Source organism: Miscanthus floridulus, chromosome 1 (assembly GCF_019320115.1).
Source record: "Miscanthus floridulus cultivar M001 chromosome 1, ASM1932011v1, whole genome shotgun sequence".
Lineage (NCBI taxonomy): Eukaryota > Viridiplantae > Streptophyta > Magnoliopsida > Poales > Poaceae > Miscanthus > Miscanthus floridulus.
This window is the reverse complement of record NC_089580.1, coordinates 134,171,756-134,190,673: the sequence shown is the minus strand read 5'-3', so window position 1 is coordinate 134,190,673 and position 18,918 is coordinate 134,171,756. Positions and strand designations below refer to the sequence as shown.

General features: G+C 41.5%; 2 protein-coding genes across 3 annotated transcripts; both read right to left on the bottom strand.

Moving 5' to 3' along the window:
• On the bottom strand, positions 1 to 10,207 carry LOC136541790 (pentatricopeptide repeat-containing protein At5g67570, chloroplastic-like). 2 transcript variants are annotated; one of them, XM_066533894.1, is made up of 11 exons: positions 8,882 to 10,207; positions 7,951 to 8,142; positions 7,749 to 7,830; positions 7,450 to 7,641; positions 7,232 to 7,345; positions 6,869 to 6,962; positions 6,373 to 6,530; positions 4,658 to 5,092; positions 1,980 to 4,186; positions 1,000 to 1,429; positions 1 to 415 (listed from the first exon to the last, which is right to left on the bottom strand). In XM_066533894.1, exons 1-9 carry the CDS (start codon positions 9,463 to 9,465, stop codon positions 3,422 to 3,424), a joined length of 2,616 nt encoding a protein of 871 aa, XP_066389991.1. In that variant the 5' UTR covers positions 9,466 to 10,207; the 3' UTR covers positions 1 to 415; positions 1,000 to 1,429; positions 1,980 to 3,421. The 2 variants fall into 2 exon arrangements, with proteins under 2 accessions (XP_066389991.1, XP_066389994.1); XM_066533897.1 differs by having other exon boundaries at positions 2,173 to 4,186.
• Positions 10,208 to 17,246: 7,039 nt separating this feature from the next.
• On the bottom strand, positions 17,247 to 18,520 carry LOC136463652 (uncharacterized). The gene is made up of 2 exons (XM_066462627.1): positions 18,305 to 18,520; positions 17,247 to 17,921 (listed from the first exon to the last, which is right to left on the bottom strand). The coding sequence occupies exons 1-2, from the start codon at positions 18,518 to 18,520 to the stop codon at positions 17,247 to 17,249; spliced, it is 891 nt and encodes a 296-aa protein (XP_066318724.1).
• Positions 18,521 to 18,918: the final 398 nt, after the last annotated feature.

The following is an 18,918-nucleotide window of genomic DNA, read 5'->3' as shown; positions in this document are numbered from 1 at the left end:
TTGCATGCAAAAAAATGTAACTGACTTGTATGCTACTAGTAAATCAACTGAAGACAATATTCAGAGCATCCGGACGTAAGGTGAAATACTCAGACCACACCCACTCGAGGCCTCAACAATCTTCAGAAAGAGGGGTCTCCTCATCCTAAATCTTCTATGAAAATGTGTTTCATTGTAAACTGTTAGGCGAGAAGTAGTCATCCATTAGTTGCTGGCTGGCTTGTTCACGAGGTCAGTCCACATATCGCCTAGGACCACGCTGAGTTCTTGCACCTTGTAAATCATCAACAAGGGACTGCATTTCAGCTACTAGATGATCGCCTAAATCATCTATAATTTCTTGCTCTTGAAGATAATTATCCATGGAGTACAGATCAGTAGGATCGATGCTGCCATCTTCATCCATGGACTACAGCTGCGGGAACAGAAAGAGTACAGATCAGTAGGATCGATGCAAAAAGAATTAGTGGAAGGAGTTCACACTTGCCGTGGCTGTGCTTAACAAGTTCGGACTTGCATGCAAAAAATAATGCACATCAGTTTCAAACTTGCATGCAAAAATAATGCACATCAGTTTCACACTTGCATCACAGAAATTAAAAAGAATCGGTTACTGAAGACTGGAAACAGCAGTCTGTACATATGAGTAGTTACCTTATAGAAATATGAGTAGTCTGCAGATTTAGTTACTTGTAGTCTACACATATGCAATTAAATATTCCTCAGTTAACAATTCCTAACAGTTAAATAACCAATTCCCAACTATACAGAGTTCATGCCTTAGGAACACTAACAATACATATATGACAATTCCCAACAGTTAAATAAACAATTCCCAGCAGCACGTATAATCAATTTCCATCTACAAGCACACATCGATGGCACTAGCAGTACAAGCTGACATCAATTTCCATCTTGGTCATGGGAGATTTAGGTTAAAGAATGTTGGGGAGGAGATCAGATGGAGAGGCTTGGGCCACGGGAGATTTGGGTGCTTACCTTGAATTGGATCCAGCTCGCCGTGGAGGGACATCTCGATGGGTCTCAGCAGGAGAGGGAAGAAGTTTTGCGGCAGGCGGCTGCTGAACAAGCACGCGGCTGCAGAAAATTCGCCGCCGGCGGCGGCAGCGAACCTCTGTGAAAGAGGGCGCGAGCGCACGCGGGAGATGTCAGACAGGCGAGAACGCGCGGGAGAGGGCCGGCTCGAGCGAGAGCGCAAGCGGGAGAAGGATCGGGGGCGCGCACGGGAAGGATGGTGGCGGCGATGGGAGGAAGGCGCACGGGATCTCGGAGGCTCGATGGAAACTACCGCGCTCTTCCCCCAACGCGGACGACCGTGGTTTCCTGCGCATCGATTGAAGCGTAGACGTCGAGTCTACGTTAGACTCGTTTCTTGAGTTTTGGCTCTTTTTCTTCGATAAATACTGCGCTACATCAGCAAAATGTAATAAATAGAAAGATAATTAATGATCATAGAAACCATGATAGTCTGTATAGAGAGTGTCCTTAGAATACTAAAAATGTAAATTACGAGTACCCAGAGTACGAGACAAATTTGAGAACACGGAATAAATTTAAAGACCACTTGTGAAATCTACTCTTATAGGATCCGTATTGGATACGTATTCAATACGGGGCGCACCTCCCCTAGCCTATCTGTGTTACAGAGTCCAGCGGAAGAACTAAAGTTTCTATTTCTATTTCATCTTATATATGTATGGCAATAGATGAAAAATAAATCTTAAGCACGACGGCCATGTATCTTGTATCATGTATCATGTATCAATAATTCAATAGACATACGAGGATCAATGGTACATGTGATTAATTGTTTTAAGCAATAAATGAGTACACTGTAAACTGTTTGTTGAAGTTTTGCTGCACAAATCCAACATTCAGCATTCAACATATTGTATTAGAGCTTTTCATAAAAAAAACATAGAGCTATTTTTGGTTTAGACATAGGGAGGATGCCTTACCCGAAGGCGTTTACCATCACTCAACACATTAATCCTCCATCTCTCGACCTTGTGGCCAGGAGTGGAGCTACACTGAACTTAGTGGGTGCCGCTGCACCCACAAAAAAAATTTAAAAACACTGATAAGACTCAAATTTCAACCATATATGCACCTACACATTACAAACCATCGCACTCACAAAGATAAACGCACCCCTCTCAGATTTGCTCTAGCTCCGCCACTGCTTGTGGTTAATGACTTATAAAGTTCTGGCCTCCATCTTCGACATGGAGCACTTCAAGGACCTTGCAATTTTCTGCAAATAACTTGGCTAGAGAAACCTCAAAGCTATTCAGCTCTTCCAACTCAAAATGCAACTTCACATTTTTCAGATGATTACGCAAGCTACTGAACCAAGAGCCCATTAACTCATGGAGATCTGGTACGCTGCAGGAATCTTCATCGTCACCGTTGAGCATTAGCGCAATCTCCTTTGATCTCTGACTATTGAACAAATCCACAGACACATCAAATTTAGACAGGACCCACATTCTGTCGCCACCATGAGGTCCCCAGTATCAGGGCTCTGTACTGAACAAATTTTGACCTATGTTCCATCGTCAAATTCTGCAGGAATCTTTATTGCTTTGTCTTAGTATATGGTCTTGGATTCTTGTCTTAGATTAAATCCCTCTTTTGGGAAAAGGATAAGTTCCATACTGTTGTGGACTCCTTCATTGGCCGCCAGTATAGGCGCCGGCCTAGGTGTCCACGACAGTCCAAAGAGTCCAACTGTGGCTAAGGCGCGGTTTGTTAGGAAAGTAAGGGTCAGGGAGAGATTTTAGGAGATTTGGTTAATTTGTTAGGAGATATATCTCTGTTCTATAAAAGGGCATCTAGATTGTAATCATGAGATATCGAAGAAGGAATAAACTCACCCTGTATCGGGGTGGGAGTTTCCCTTCGACGATGGCGTCAAGCGCTTCAGCCGCTACCACCGGAGAAGATTCCACCTCCGAGGTTCCTCGCTATCCTCTACGTTCCAATTCTCAATCCAGCCTCCTTCTCCACTCTCCCCTCCGTTCACCACACCGCCGGCGCCGTATCACATACCAGGGCAGTAAAAAGAAAAGTGGCGTAGAAATTTTGATTATTAACCTGAGCTAACTGCTCAAGTGGACGAACCAAGCTTTAAATTGCTGTTCTTGAGCATAAGTTAGTGTTTAAACAACATTGGTTGGGTGAATTCACAACTACATATCTATACATTCCCTGCTTTTGCATAGTATGGACCATCCAAAACGAGATATGATGTGATCACACAAATAAGAGCCTCCTGATGATGATTTAGGCAAAATACGATTGCAGCTGGGGCCTTCAAATTTCCAGCAGCTGTCAGTAATTTATGCAAGAATTGCACTGCCCATAGCCCCATATGAAATAATATCTGCCAGCATTTCATTTATCCTCTAATAAGAGTGGTTCTGCTTTCTGTTTTTGGAGCAAACATCCCATTTATCCTTTCCTGCTCCCATAACTCAAGAATTTCTGATGCTGATGGCATCTCTCCATACGAATTGACACCATAAGAATTCATGGAATCAAGTACTTCGTCAATTGCAGATACCTGTGGACCCCGCTGCCCAAGATCAGAATGCTCATGTTTGTCTTCCAATCGTTGACTGCTTGATGAGATGTTCCTGCTCATGACAGCACTGACACCTAACTGAGGGATCTCTCTATCAGAATCAGGGACGTCAAGAATTATATCAGTGCACAAGTTCTTGCAGGTGAGCTGATCTTGTTCTGCCAGACTGCTACTTGCATATTTGTCTTCACTCTCAAGCAAAGAGAGTTCACACTGTTGAGTACTGGTATCATCTGTTAGCAAATATGTGCCCTTCACTAAAGTTATCCCACATTGGGACTCCAGTGCTCTTACTAAACCAAGTGCAGGATCAGCATTGATAGTACCACTAGTACTGAGGTACTTTATAAGGCCCTCAAGGGCATCAATGTTGAATTGATACACATTTTTCTGTAGTAGGTAAACCCACTCGACTTCTTTCATTTTTATTGAAGCCTCAGTCAAAATATTCAAGAGCTGCAGCGTCCTTCCATAATCTCTATGAGCAATAGACTGGCATATCAATTCAGTAATCAGCTGTACATCAGGGATCTCTCCTCTTTCAAGTATCGAGTCAATCGCATGCTCCAGCAAATTTGACTGCACATAAATCATAAAGAGAACAAATAATTTCTTTTAAAAAAGAATTCCTGTTTAGGCCACTCTTGGAATAAAAAATTCCACAACTACATCTGGCATGAAATTGTAGGTATTTAACATGGTCCTTTCAATTGAACTACACAAAAGCGTAAAGATGGCCAAAAAGTTTTCAGTGCACATAAAACAGATATGAGTAAGAAATTTTTTTTGTTTCTCGAATACACAGGAGAGATGTGTATCATTGCATTAAGAAGAGCACCCCCCACCCCCCACCCCCCCACCCCACACACACACACCACCACCACCACCACACACACTTACACAGCTTGCGCTTGCGGCCCACAAAAAACAAATAAAAGGGACGATAAACAAGGATTGAAATGACAATTATTTGGTTTTAAAATGGTATACTTCAATAAGAGTTGAAATAAATCATGTATTCATTTGTAGACTATAAGTTACAGCTATTACCTTTCCAGCTCTACATGCCTTGATGAGCAACCATGAATATTTGCTTTGATCTAGGCAGTGATGAGACAGAGTCATCTCTCTATACACATATTCGAAGAACTCCCACTGTTGGGCAGAGGCAGATGCTTCAAGCATAGAGCTGTATGTATATGTGTCTGCTTTAAGTGACGAATGTTCATGGATATATGTCTGAGAATTTGAGAAACAAGCCTTGGTGGTTTCAAACAAGTCCTTTGCCTTCCCAAACATATCACAACGTCCATAAACTTTTAACATAACATTCACAGTCCCAATATTTGGTGTGCAGTGGCCCTTCATTGACTCAAATATTGAGATACAATCGTAGATATATCCACCATTAAATGAGGCTAAGATCATTCCAGTAAATGTATATTCCAGTGGTTTCGTGAGGGGAAGCTGTTTCAGCTTCTCAACCTGAACGAAAAAACATATCTTAATAAACATGCTTTGTATGTTTAGGTTCCTTATTACTTTCCTATAAAGGGGACTTTACCTGGTGATAAAAGTGTGATGTGGACATTGCCATAGTAAAATATTGTTATGTTGACTGTGCAAATAAAAGGGTACAAAATTGGGCAAATTGATAACTCCATGACAAAAAACTTTTAAGAGAATCTAATGGAGGCAAACTGTCAAACCATAATAAGAATAATTAAATGCTACAAGATAAGTTTGACATTACTAAGTAACATGTAGCACGAGTGGTGCAAAGTCATACTGCATTGTCTCTTTAAAGCTAAACACTGAACTTGGTAAGTGGCAAAGAACCATGTTAACTATTTTCCATAAGATTAGTGACCTTGATACATGACAAGGCTAGCCATGTCCCAATGAGGACATAGAAGTTTGAAATAAGAAGAATCATCTTCCAAGTGTCCAAATGAGTGTAGATAAACTCCTGTGCCTAAACATAACATTAAAATTTATTGTGTACAGCTACTGACCAGTATCCTAAAGCTTGCAATAAATTATTTGAAATGATGAACCCATCTATCAGTACCGTTCCTAAGTTTCCTCTCTTTCTGACATTGGTGGGAGGATATGATTGTTTGATCAGGCACTGTGTGCGACCATATTTGCACCAAGGAGTGTCTATACTCCTGCCAAGGAGGGCATCAGTACGATGCACACATCTAATACCAAAGGTTCTATGCATATCCGCATCACAAATGCACACACCCGCAGCATACATAGAGAACATGCACAGAAGAAAGATGGGGAAACTGGGAGGAACTTAGCATTGATGACAAGTAACCAACACACATCTCTACCCTGCTAGCTGCTTGAAAGATGGGAACGAAGAAAACAAAGAGGGAAGAGGAGACCAAAGGTGAATCCATCTTAGCTTGTACTGCCAGAAAACCAACTAAGCAGTCATGTAGGAAGGTACAGAAAAAAATTAAGTTGCACACAGGGGCTATTTAATATGGTATTTACATTGCAGAAAAATAAGACTTAATGACTTTAATGTCAATAGATTTGGATAAAAGTTGAAGGACCAAACTGGACTTCCTTTTCACACTGAAATTACTAATAATTAAATTTGCCCTTGCCAGACTTCTATATGGACAAAATAATGGTTCATGAAATAAATATTGACCAAGAAAATTATATAGCTCTTGAAAAACAGAGATGCTTAATGCATAGTCTGACAAATGAAAGTGCAGTATGTGTTGCATATAGCAGCTACAAACCTGTAACATAGCATCTCTCCACCTTCCATTATTGCAGAGACAGCAAGCCAATTCATAGTAAACACTTGCTGCTCCAACAACTCCTCTTTGTTCCATGTCATTGACTGCTTCAACAGCTTCATTAATTTTACCCTGCTCCCAGAAAGCTCTTACAAGCACTGCATGGAAAACAGTTATTCTCTGTATCAGTTTCAATGTAAAAAATCATAGCTCATTATGCGTACACGGTACATGATACTCGTTCCGTTAAAAAATATAGGTTTTTTAGTTTTTATCCTGAGTTAAACTTCTCTAAGTTTGACCACCCTTGTAGCAAAACACACCAACATCTACATCATCAACAGTGTCATCAAATCCAGCATTAAATGTCTTGAGAGTGCATTTATTTGGTATTGTAGATGTCAATATATTTTGCTATAAACTTAGTCAATGTTAGAGAAGTTTGATTTAGGACAAAACTAAAACAACCTACACTGTAGAACAGAGGGAGTATTACCTTTGTAAGTTATTGCCCTTGGAGGTACAGCATTTTTCTGCATCTTCTCATAGAACTTCTGGACAAAGTCATACTTCTTGGCTTTCAGCATAACCTTCAAACAGTAGTTTTAATTAGTATGGTAAGTTACCACAACACATGACCCTCCTTTTTGCGAGGGAAACACATGGCAATATTAACTAAGCTCTAAGAGTAAACCCCCTTGAATTAGTTCATCTTGGTTAGCTGTTTTGCTAGAGAGTAGCCTTTACTGGGCAAGATACAGCGTTAGGAATATTGAGGAAAACTGTTCTGAATGTACCACCATATGAGATAACAAGCAATGGTACAACGTTTCCAAATTATATAAAAAATAAAACTTACTTCCATGGCCAACCCAAAGGTTGCTCCTGTTGGTGGTAAACCACTAATTCTCATTTGCTGGAACACCCAAAATACCCCTTTCCATTGCTGTGATAGAACACAGGCATTAAGCACCTACAACATCAAGGGACAAGACAAACATATTTTAAGAAAACTATAACTGAAAAGAGGGAATTAGGTAAAAAGAAAAAAAGAAAAGGGTAAGAGGGAATCCTCACCGAGTTATAAACAAGTACATCAGGCTCCAATGAAGGATCCCAATCCTTGCGCCGCATCATCATTACTCGCTTTGAGGGCTTCTGTCTCATATACTCAATGATCTTGATTAACTCCTTCAGAAGACCAGCTCGACCAAGCGTAACAGCAATACTATGGTATGCAGGCATATCAGGGTACATTTGAGCATCTCCCTGATGTAAATTATGGACCAAAAATAAAATGTTAAGCCATTAGCTTTTCTATTTTATGTACAAACAAGTTGACTGTTTATTTTAATTGTACCGAAAAAGGACTATACCCGCATGATGGTGAAAACTCGAAGTGCTTCAGTTGCCCTTAATGATTTCCCAAGGATTGAGAGTAATTTTGTATACACAAACCTAGATAGGAAAAATCTATTACTTATGGGAAGTATCAATGTACAGGATCTTTTTTTTGTCAAAATATGCTACTCACAGTGGCAGGGAAGCAGCAGCGAAAAATGAGAAGAAAAAACCTACCTGCTTTTCCGATGCCTGTAGCTGTTTTCATTGTAGACCCACTCAATAACAGCTAAAGGCTGCCTCCAGTTTCCTAGAGCCTCAAGCCCATCTAGTATTCTTAGTAGATTATCTTCACTATATATGATGTCAGCCTTTTTCATCACTCTAGTAAGCCTCCAATCACGAAAACTTAGATAATCTCCGTTTAACCTAATGGGAAAAGTTTGTGTATTCAATAATGTATCATCATTGTTATTATTTCTGATTGTATAGAATCATGCACACAACAAAACAATTTACTCAACTGAAACTAGACAAGGCACAGAAAAAAATCAATAAAAACATAAAAATTCGAATCTCACAAGAACATATGTAAACACCTATTATATGAAAGCTTCTTACCTATGCAAACAGTAAACTAACCACTTCCCCTTATATGACTGATTCATGGAGCAAAATGTTCTTTCTTTGGAACTAATTTTCCAACTTCACAAAATAAGCTATAGTTCTTTCACTCTTTAGAAGCTTCGAAGCACGCCATAAACAAATTATTTATAGTAACACACTAGAAAAAACTATTTCAACAGGAAAAGATGTCTAATGCAACTTTTTTTTGTGGACTATCGATATAGTTTGGCATACAGCCATACACTATTCTAATTATAAGTTGAATTCACAAATCTAAGAGGGGCTTGAATTTAATGAAGGAGTATTCCTTTCACATATTTCTTCAAAGGTCAGTGTTCAATCCCTTCTCCAGTTTTATCACTATTAATAATATGATATTTTATGCCTATCAACTATCATTGTTCCGCAATGCAAGCATTCACAATAATTTCGATTCTATATACAGCTCAACCAATTATCCAATCTCTCATGTCCTTGGCATCGTGATTATGTATAAGCAGGGTATGATCCGAGAAAGCCTGAATGGCAAGAGCAGAAATACCTGCTGACGAGCAACTGAATCCTCCTCTCCTCGTCCTCGGCCTCCACATCCCAGCCAATGCCCGGACGCTTCTGCTGCTTCCTCTCCGCTGCCTCCGCCTCGATGTCGTCGTCCAGTAGCCAACGGAACCCGTCACCCCTCCTCGCCACGAGCATCTCCCTCAGGCCCTCGAGCCCGCCGTCCTCCCCGTCCCAACCGCGCGGGGGCGCCACGCCGCGGGCACCGGCGTCCCAGGGCCGCCCCACGAGCGCGCGGTACTCCGCCGCGGCCGCACGGAAGCGGGTCTCCTCCTCGCCCTCCGCCCCAATCTCCTCGTCGCACGGATTGAGTGACGCAGCAGCGGATGCGGCGGCGGCGGCAGTGTCCTTCCTTGCGCGGCGGAGGGCCTTGAGCGCCTCCTTCTTGCGGAGGGTGTGGAGGATCTTGGGGGTCGGCGAGACGCCCCGTCGGAGGAGGCGGCGGCGGAGCGTCTCGGTTGTCGGGGCGGGGCGTGTCCTTTTGCCGCCAGGCGAGGGGTTCCGGGTAGGGTCTTGAAGGTGGAGGGAGAGGTGGAAGCGAGGAGGCGGCGGGGAGGAGACTGCCATGGCGGGATGGGATTCCGCGGGAGTGAGGACAAGGAGAGGCAGAAGGGCTGACGGTTATCATCCGCATCGTTTTTTTTTTTTTTTGAAAGGGGATATCTGTTTTCATTAGATAAGGACAACAACAGTACAGAACTCGACACCACAACACCCTTAACTAAAAGGAAAATTACAAATACGCCCAGCAGTGTCATCTTCCTCACATCCGGCAACGCATCACAGGAAAACTGGCCATTGGCTTCTCCCAAGCAACAGCAAAAGGAAGGGGACTGCCACCATGAGCTCCCCCGAGTTCGCATCGACACAAATCGCCACAACGGGCTACAGAAGCCGCAATAGAAGCCTGTCCCGAGAGACAGGGCAAAAACATCGATGAAAGACCTTCGGCCGGAGCAACGCCCCAAAACAAGCCTGATGCAGATGCAGTGCCATCGTTGGAGAAAAACACACAAGGAGCACTCCGATGTTGCGTCGCAGATGGAAAGGAATGAGTACGAACTCCCCATCCCCTTCTCTGATTCCGTTCCCGACAGTACCAACCAGCCGCCGTGCGAGAAACCGGAGCTTATTTGCACCTCCTTGACCAAGCGCGCCGCCGGCACCACCGCTTCCCCGAGACGATGGAACGGCAGTCCACGCGGACTCCTGTACAGGAACCGGCGAAGCCGGACTCCACCTGTTTTCTTTCGGAAATGCTGTGCTGCGGCGTCCGAAGGGTCCCACGCCGCGTTTGGAGGGCTTGTGCGCTGCTTCCGGATAACGATGCATGACGATCGTCCGGATGGGAACGGCCGCGGGAACCGATCCGCTCCTGCCGCACTGAAAGGTCTTGACACGGCGAGAGGCGGTGAAAAGACTATTTAAAACTCTATAAATTAACTAGAAAAAATTATTAATATAATAAATAATGTAATATAATTTTGTTTTAGCTTTATAAGAGTTGTAAGCCACCTATTTCAATAATTTTAATTCCTATGATCACTAGGCACATAACAAGGCTACGTTGCTACTCACTAAGAGTTCTTAAAAAAAACTACACTAAAAAGCTTCACCAGATAAAACTAATCAATAAAGAAAGCTCTCAATTCTAGTTACACTAAAGAGCTTTCTACAACTAGTTTGGGGGAAAGTAAATGAAGTGTGTAGGGTCATTATATCGCTGTGTCGGGAAATAAACCAATCACAATATGAAGATGACCAATCACCGAGAGAAATCCAATCACATAAAAGACATAAGATTTTTCTCCCGAGGTTCACGTATTTGCCGGCACGCTAGCCTCCGTTGCGTCGACCAACACTTGGTGGTTCGGCGGCTAATAGGTATCACACATCTGGCCCACCACAAGGGGCGTCGCAAGAACCTACTCACAGGTGAGGTAGCTCAATGACACGAGCAATTTACTAGAGTTGCCGTTGACGCTCCGCCGGAGAAGGCACAAGACCCCTCACAAGCAACCGATTGAGGCCAGAGACAATCACCAACTCCACTCAACGATCCTTCAATCACCGGACCGTCTAGGTGTCGGCAAACACCAAGAGTAACAAGCTCACAACCAGCCCAAATCATCCTACTAGTGCCACAAGATGATGCAATTCAATGCAATGCACTAGAGGCTCTCCAAACTCACTCAAAATGATAAAATCAAATGAACAAGTGAGTGGAGTGTATTGCTCAGCTTCCAAAGGGTGTGCACCAGTGTATGAAGTGTTAAGAGAGTGGCCAAGGCCGGCCACACCCTCTATTTATAGTCACACGAGCAAATAGAGCCGTTATACCCTTTGGAGCTGTTTCTCCGAGGTCACCAGACATGGCGGTGCCAAGCACCGGACATGGCGGTGACCTGCCCAATGGTCGAATTTTAACGGTCACAAACAAGCCGTTGGGGCACCGAACAGGATGGCGGTGGCACCGCCCTAGGGGTGGCGGTGACCACCCTGTCGAGCCCCCCGTTTTCTCTCTCTAGATAAAAGGGGCGGTGCACCGCCGCACCCATGGCGGTGCCCCCTCGCATTCGGTGCTCTCGGGTGAAACACGGCGGTGGCACTGGACATCTCATGGCGATGCACCGCTGGGCCAAAGGCGGTGTACACCGGCATGTTCGGTGACCACACCAAACTGGCTGCTCTCAGCCCTTCTCTGCCGAACCTAGGTGGGCACCGCCCTAGGGGTGACGGTGCCACCGGATAGGGGGTGGCGGTGCCACCCAGGCACCATCACTAGCTTTCTCAAAACATATTGGCCCCGTTCGGCTTACCTTATAATCCGGCTTATTCGGCTTCTTTTTTCAACTGAAATAGTATTTTTCTCTCACAACAATTCAGCCGGAACAGTGTTTTTCAGCCAAATTCAGCCAAGCGAACGGGGCCATTAGAGTCAAGTTAGCATTTCTCAAATCATTTTCCATAAATATTTTCGCTTGCTCTCTAAAGTGCACTAGGCCTAAATGCAATGCATGAAGTACAACACCTAGTGGCACTAGATTACCAAATTGTCTAGTTAAGAACCCCTCTTAATAGTACGACCATCTATCCTAAATATGATCACACTCTATATAGTGTCTTGATCACCGAAATAAAGTCCCTATTTATACCTTTGCCTTGATCTCCATAGGGTTTTGTTTTTCTCTTTCTTCTTTTCCAAGTTGAGCACTTGATCATCATCACATGTGGCCATCTCAACATTTCATGTGATCATCACCTTCTCTTGAGAGCCACCATGCTCCATACTGGATTGCACCAACCTAGCTCATCTCACAACTCATAACAAAGGTTTGTGCTAGGTTTCATCAATTATCCAAAACCAAACTAGAGCTTTCAATCTCTCCCTTTTTGGTAATTGATGACAACATATTTATAAAGATATTCAATGAAATCTTTTTGGATTCATGTTGCTTGCCCAAACATATTACCATGTGTAAAGATTATGGATAAGTTTTATCAACCCAGATTGGTAGTATTAGCTCCCCCTACATATGTGCTAAGAGTTTGAATTTGAAAGCTTGCACATATGTATAGATTGGACGTTTGGGATAGTAATAGCTACCATTTGATGCTAAGGTGTAAAGAATGGACTTTTAAAGCGTGATACCAGTCAGGGTTGCCATTTGAAGACCATCCTTAGCACCATGATTCGCTAGATACCACTTGAAAACAAAGGCAAACTAGATACCTCGTGAGATCAACATTAGAAGCAAGGTTCTAGTACCACTTGTAAATAATCAAGGTATATCTAGCTCTCCAATACATGCTAGTTTTTATTTCATCAATCATTTTCTACAATCTAGCATACACCACACAAGCATGGATAGGGAATTTAAGAACTTGTGCTATGCAGGCAAACATATGTAATGCACATACAATTGCAATATACAAGTTTATGATCTTGCTTCCCCTATTTGTGTACTTCAAATTTTAATTGATCCCCTTACCATGTCATTTGATTTGTTTGCTCCCCCTATCTTACTATCTTTGTAAATTTCTCTCCCCCTTTGTCAACAATTAGCACAAAAGGTGAGCTCAAATTTAAGATAAGTCGGTATAAAACCATGTAAATTGAGGATCATTTTTCCAAATTTGGTTCAATCTAGATCATTTACAAAAGATATTTAACTCGGTTTGATCCAAGGGCAAGCTTTTTCACACCTCCAAATAAGGTTATCATGCACCATGTTAAGTTAAATACTTATAACTCATTTTTCTAGATCAAACACTAGGTTCATAAGCCCACAAACATGTCATATACTACCACTAGATCATTTAAAGCATACAAGCAATAGTGGTACCATACAATCATCAAATTCATTTGATTTTCATAAATGAGTCTAAGACATGATAAAAATGATTAGATGCACTAAACAAGTCCTTGGCAATGGATGAATGACATGTCAATCAACTTTACCTTACTTTGCTCGAATGAGAGGCATGTTATATAGTGGGGGTGCATCAACATATATTTTAGAAGTTAAGTATGTTCAATTCATTCCTTAGCTTACAAAATCTCTTCTCATCAAGTGGCTTGACGAAGATATTGGCAAGTTGATCATCGGTGCCCACACTCTTAATGCAAATGTCTCCTTTTTGTTGGTGATCTCTTATGAAATAGTGGTGGACATCAATGTGCTTTATTCTCGCATGTTGAACCGGATTATTGGTGAGCTTGATTGCACTCTCATTGTAATATAGTAATGACATTTGTTTAAATTTAATTCCAAAGTCACTCAAAGTAGCCTTCATCTAAAGTAATTGAGTACAACAACTACCGGCTGAAATGTAATCTGCTTCGGCAGTTGAAAGTGCTACACTATTTTGCTTCTTTGGCTAAGACACAAGTGATCTTCCCAATAATTGACATGTGCCCAATGTGCTCTTCCTCTTAACTTTGCATTCCGCATAATCGGAGTCTGAATATCCAATCAACTCAAATCTTGCTCCTTTGGGATACCATAATATTTTGTGTATACTTCAAGTACCTCAATATTCTCTTTATTGCCTTTAAATGACTTTCTTTTGGTAAGGCTTGAAATCTAGCACACATGCATACACTAAACATCACATCTGACCTTGATGCGGTCATATAGAGTAGGCTTTCAGTCATAGACCGATACATCTTTTGATCCACCATGTTGCCACTAGCATCACTATCCAAGTTTCCATTTATCCCCATTGGTGTACTAATAGCTTTAGCATCATCCATTCTAAACTTCTTGAGCATGTCTTTGATGTACTTGCCTTGACTCACAAAAGTGCCATTCTTCATTTGTTTGATTTGAAGACCAAGAAAGTAACTAAGCTCTTCAATCATGGACATCCCAAACTCACTTGCATTATCTTTCCAAACTCACAAAAATCTTGATTGGTTGATCCAAATATGATATCATCAACATAGATTTGCAACACAAATAAGTCATTGCTAAGCTTCTTGGTGAAGAGAGTGGTGTCAACCTTTCCCATCTTGAACCCCTTAGAGAGTAGGAAATCTTTTAACCTCTCATACCATGCTCTTGGTGCTTGTTTTAAGACATATAAAGCCTTCTTCAACTCATAAACATGGTTGGGCTTCTTCTCATCTTCAAAACCGGGTGGTTGCTCAACGTACACAAGCTCATTGATGTACCCATTGAGAAATGCACTCTTCACATATATTTGGTACAACTTGATGTTATGGGCATAAGCATAGGCTAACAAGATCCTAATTGCTTCCAATCTTGCAACTGGGGCATATGTTTCTTCAAAGTCAAGATCTTCAACTTGAGTGTAACCTTGAGCCACTAATCTTGCTTTGTTCCTTACAACTATCCTATCATGATCTTGCTTGTTTCGAAAGACTCATTTTGTTCCAATCATATTATGATTCTTAGGCCTCTCAACCAACTCCCATACTTGATTTCTTGTAAACTTATTTAGTTCTTCATGCATAGCATTCATCCAATCATCATCCTTCAAAGCTTCATCTATCTTCTTTGGTTCAATAGATAAGACAAATGAGAAGTATTCATAAAATGATGCCAATCTTGATCTTATTTGTACACCTCTTGAAATATTACCAATTATGGAGTCCAAAGGATGATCTCTTGCAACATTGATTGGTTGGAGCACTTGCACTTGATTGCTTGCACTTGATTGATCACTTGGTTGAGATGATGAACTAGCCACTTGTTGTTGATCTTGCACCTTGTCATCACTAGCACTTGCTTGACCTTGATCATGAGAACCACTAGCTTGCACATTAGAGAGCACTTGATTCTTGTCATCTTCAATATCAATCACCTCTCTAGTCCTTATGTCACCAATGTCCATATTCTTTATTGCATTGACAAATTTAGTGCCTCTCATAACATTTAGATTCTCATCTTCCTCTTGGAAACCATTGGATTCATCAAATTCCACATCATGAACCTCCTCCAGAATACCACTAGCCAAATTCTAAACTCTATAAGCCTTGCTAGTAGTTGAGTAACCAAGTAAGAAACATTCATCACATTTCTTCTCAAACTTGCTCAATCTTGTGTCTTTCTTTAATATATAGCATTTGCATCCAAAAACCCAAAAGTATGCAATATTGGGTTTTTTGCCATTCAAGAGCTCATATGGTGTTTTCTCCATCATGGGGTGACAATAGAGTCGGTTGCTATAGTAGCAAGCCATGTTAATTGTTTTGGCCCAAAATGAATGACTCATATTGTACTCACTTAACATTGATCTTGACATGTCAATCAAGGGTCTATTCTTTCTCTCAACTAGGCCATTTGATTGTGGAGTGTACTTGGCTGAGAATTGATGCCTAATGCCAAACTCATCACACAAATCATCAACTCTTGTGTTCTTAAACTCACTTTCATTGTCACTTCTCACTTTCTTAATGGTGGTCTCAAACTCATTGTGAATTATCTTGATGAATGTCTTGAAGGTTGCAATCACATCACTCTTGTCAACAAGAAAGAACACCCATGTATATCTAGTGAAATCATCCACAATCACAAATCCATATTTATTTCCACCAATGCTAGTGTATGCGGTTGGTCCAAATAAATCTATATGCAACAACTCAAATACCTTAAATATGCTCATCATGCTCTTCTTAGGATGTGTGTTACCAACTTGCTTTCCAGCTTGACATGCACTACAAAGCTTATCCTTCTCAAATGTGACATCTGTCAAGCCTCTAACTAAGCCATACTTAATCAATTTATTCAGTTGTTTCATTTCAACATGACCAAGCCTTCTATGCCATAACCAACCCATGCTAGACTTAGTGAGCAAACATGTTGACAATTGAGCTTCTCTAGCATTGAAATCAACCAAGTATAGGTTATCATATCTAAATCCTTTGAATATCAAGTTAGAGCCATCTACACTTATGATCTCTACATCATCCACACCAAATATGCACTTGAAACCAAGATCACACAATTGAGCTATGACAATAGGTTGAAGTTCAAGCTCTCTACTAGCAGCACATTGGAAATGCTCAAGTCATTGTATATTGCAATCTTACCAAGCCCTTTAACCTTGCATTTGCCATTGTCGCCAAATGTGATACTATCAACCCCATTGCTCTCTTTCTCATTGATTGAATTGAATATTCTTGAATCACTGGTCATGTATTATGTGCACCCACTATCAAGCACCTAATACCTTCCTCTAGCTTTTTAATTGACCTACAAAAGAAGATCAATTCCTTTTAGGTACCCAAACTTGCTTAGGTTAATTGAATGTTAGTCACCAAGGTCTTTGGTACCCAAATGACCTTCTTCTTTGGGCCCATAATTGGTGTACCAATGAACTTAGCCTTCACGCCATTGGCATCCTTAACAAGCATATAACAAGAATCAAATCTAATTGAGAATACATTAGGTTGCTTATTCTTGTTAGTCTTGTAATATTGCTCTATGTGCCCAACTTGCTTGCATCTATTGCAAAACCGACCATTGCCCTTCACAAAGCAAGCTTTGGGAGTGACAAAGACCATCTTGCCTTTCTTGGGGGTATAGCCTAATCCCTCTTTATTGAGAGAAAACCTTTGGCTACCCAAGCACTTTAGCAAGCGGGCATCTCCACCATAGGCATTGCCTAAGGCATGGGTGAGCTCATTCACCTCCTTCTTGAGGGTCTCATTTTCCACCATTAGTGAAGCATCACAAGTAAAACCATCACTCAAAGGTGAAGTAGAAGTGGTAGCGCTACAAGAAGGGTTAGTGGGAGCAACAACAATGGGCTTATAAAATGATTCATCAAGAATATCACATGTTAGTCCCACATCACATGACACAATCACTTGCTCCTTCTTAGCTTCCTCCTTCTTGCCTTACTTGAGGAGAGGAGTGAGCTCCTTTAAGCTTAGTGTGAGCATTTCCAAGCTCCTCATGGTCTTCCCTTAGACTCTCATGAGAGGCATTGAGCTCATCAAACGATCGCTTGAGAGCTTTGAGCTCTTTCCGTAATTCTTTGTAGTCCTTTCTCTTCATCTCAAGACATGTGTGGGCATTCTCCAATATGTCCATGAGAGCCTCTTTGGAGTCCTCCTCCTCATCATTATCATCATCACTCCTACAATTATCACTTTCACAAGCATCATCATCACTTTCATCATATTTTACCTTGGTGGGCTTTGCCATGAGGCAAGTTGATGAAGTGTCGAAGATGGAAGACTTGTTGTTGATGGCTATGCTTGCAAGTGCTTTCTTCTTGGATTTCTTGTCATCATCACTTGAGTCATCATCCTCCAAAGAAGCATCACTATCCCACGTCACCATATAGCCACGACTCTTCTTCTTCTTTTGGAAGGTTATCTTCTTCTCCTTCTTCTCCTTCTTTTGCTTCTTCTTCTCATCCTCATCATTGTCACTATTGTAGGGACAATCCGCTGCAATATGGTCTAGGCTCTTGTAATTGTAGCATTTTCTCACATATTCTTTGCTCTTGTTGTTGTCTTTTCTCTTTCTTGCACCATAGCCCTTCTTCTTCATGAATTTTCCAAACTTACGCACAAAGAGAGCCATGGCCTCATCATCAATGTCACTAGCATCTTCATCATCACTTGATTCTTGCTTCTTTGACTTGCCCTTGTTCTTGGATGATAAGCTAGCTTTGAATGCTATACTCTTCTTCTTCTTGTCTTCGTCTTCCTTCTTCTCATCCTTATCAACCCCTCCCTTTCCACATGGTATGTCTCTTGTGTCATGACATCACCTAGTACTTGGTTAGGGGTGAGTTGCTTCACTCCTCCTCTAATAATGATCAATCTCAGTGTCTCAAATCTAGGAGGTAAGCACATCAAGAACTGATGAGAGACATCATCATCATTGATCTTCTCTCCCAAAGCCTTCAAGTCATTGACAATTACTTGTAATCTATGGAACATCTCTAAAATGCTCTCATCATCCTTCATCTTGAAGCTTATCAATTTATCCTTAAGAATGTACAACTTGGCACTCTTCACCACCAGTGTGCCCTCATATGTCTCCTCCAATCTCTTCCACACCTCATAAGCTCTATCACAATTCTTGATTTGCTCAAACACCTTGGAGTCAATGGCATTGTATATGGTGTTGAGAGCCATTCTATTGCATTGCTTGTTGGCCTTATCTTAGTTAGTGAGGTTGTCGGGATCAATGATAGCATAGTCACTCTTGGTCACATCCCATACTTGGTCATTGATTGAATCAAGATACATCTTCATCTTTCTTTTTCAATATTCATAGCATGTACCATCAAAGAACGGTGGTTTGCCCCTCACATGATTAAACACAACTTGAGCCATCTTTTAACACCAAGGTTGTTAAGCCCTCAATCAAACGGTGACCACGGCTCCGATACCACTTGAAAGGTCCTAATATGGCTAGAGGGGGGGTGAATAGCCTATATAAAACTCTACCAATTGACTAGAGAAATTTATTAGTACAATAAATGGCGTAATGCAATTTTGCTCTAGCTCTACAAGGGTTGCAAGCCACTTAT

Coding starts and splice junctions, on each gene's coding strand:
- LOC136541790 (XM_066533894.1), bottom strand. CDS start 9,465: ATGGCAGTCTCCTCCCCGCCGCCTCCTCGCTTCCACCTCTCCCTCCAC. Junction 8,143..8,881: donor ATTCAGTTGCTCGTCAGCAG/GTATTTCTGCTC, acceptor TTTTCCCATTAG/GTTAAACGGAGATTATCTAA. Junction 5,093..6,372: donor GGAGAGATGCTATGTTACAG/GTTTGTAGCTGC, acceptor TTTTTCGTTCAG/GTTGAGAAGCTGAAACAGCT.
- LOC136463652 (XM_066462627.1), bottom strand. CDS start 18,520: ATGGCTCTCAACACCATATACAATGCCATTGACTCCAAGGTGTTTGAG. Junction 17,922..18,304: donor AGATGTTCCATAGATTACAA/GTAATTGTCAAT, acceptor AAATTCATGAAG/AAGAAGGGCTATGGTGCAAG.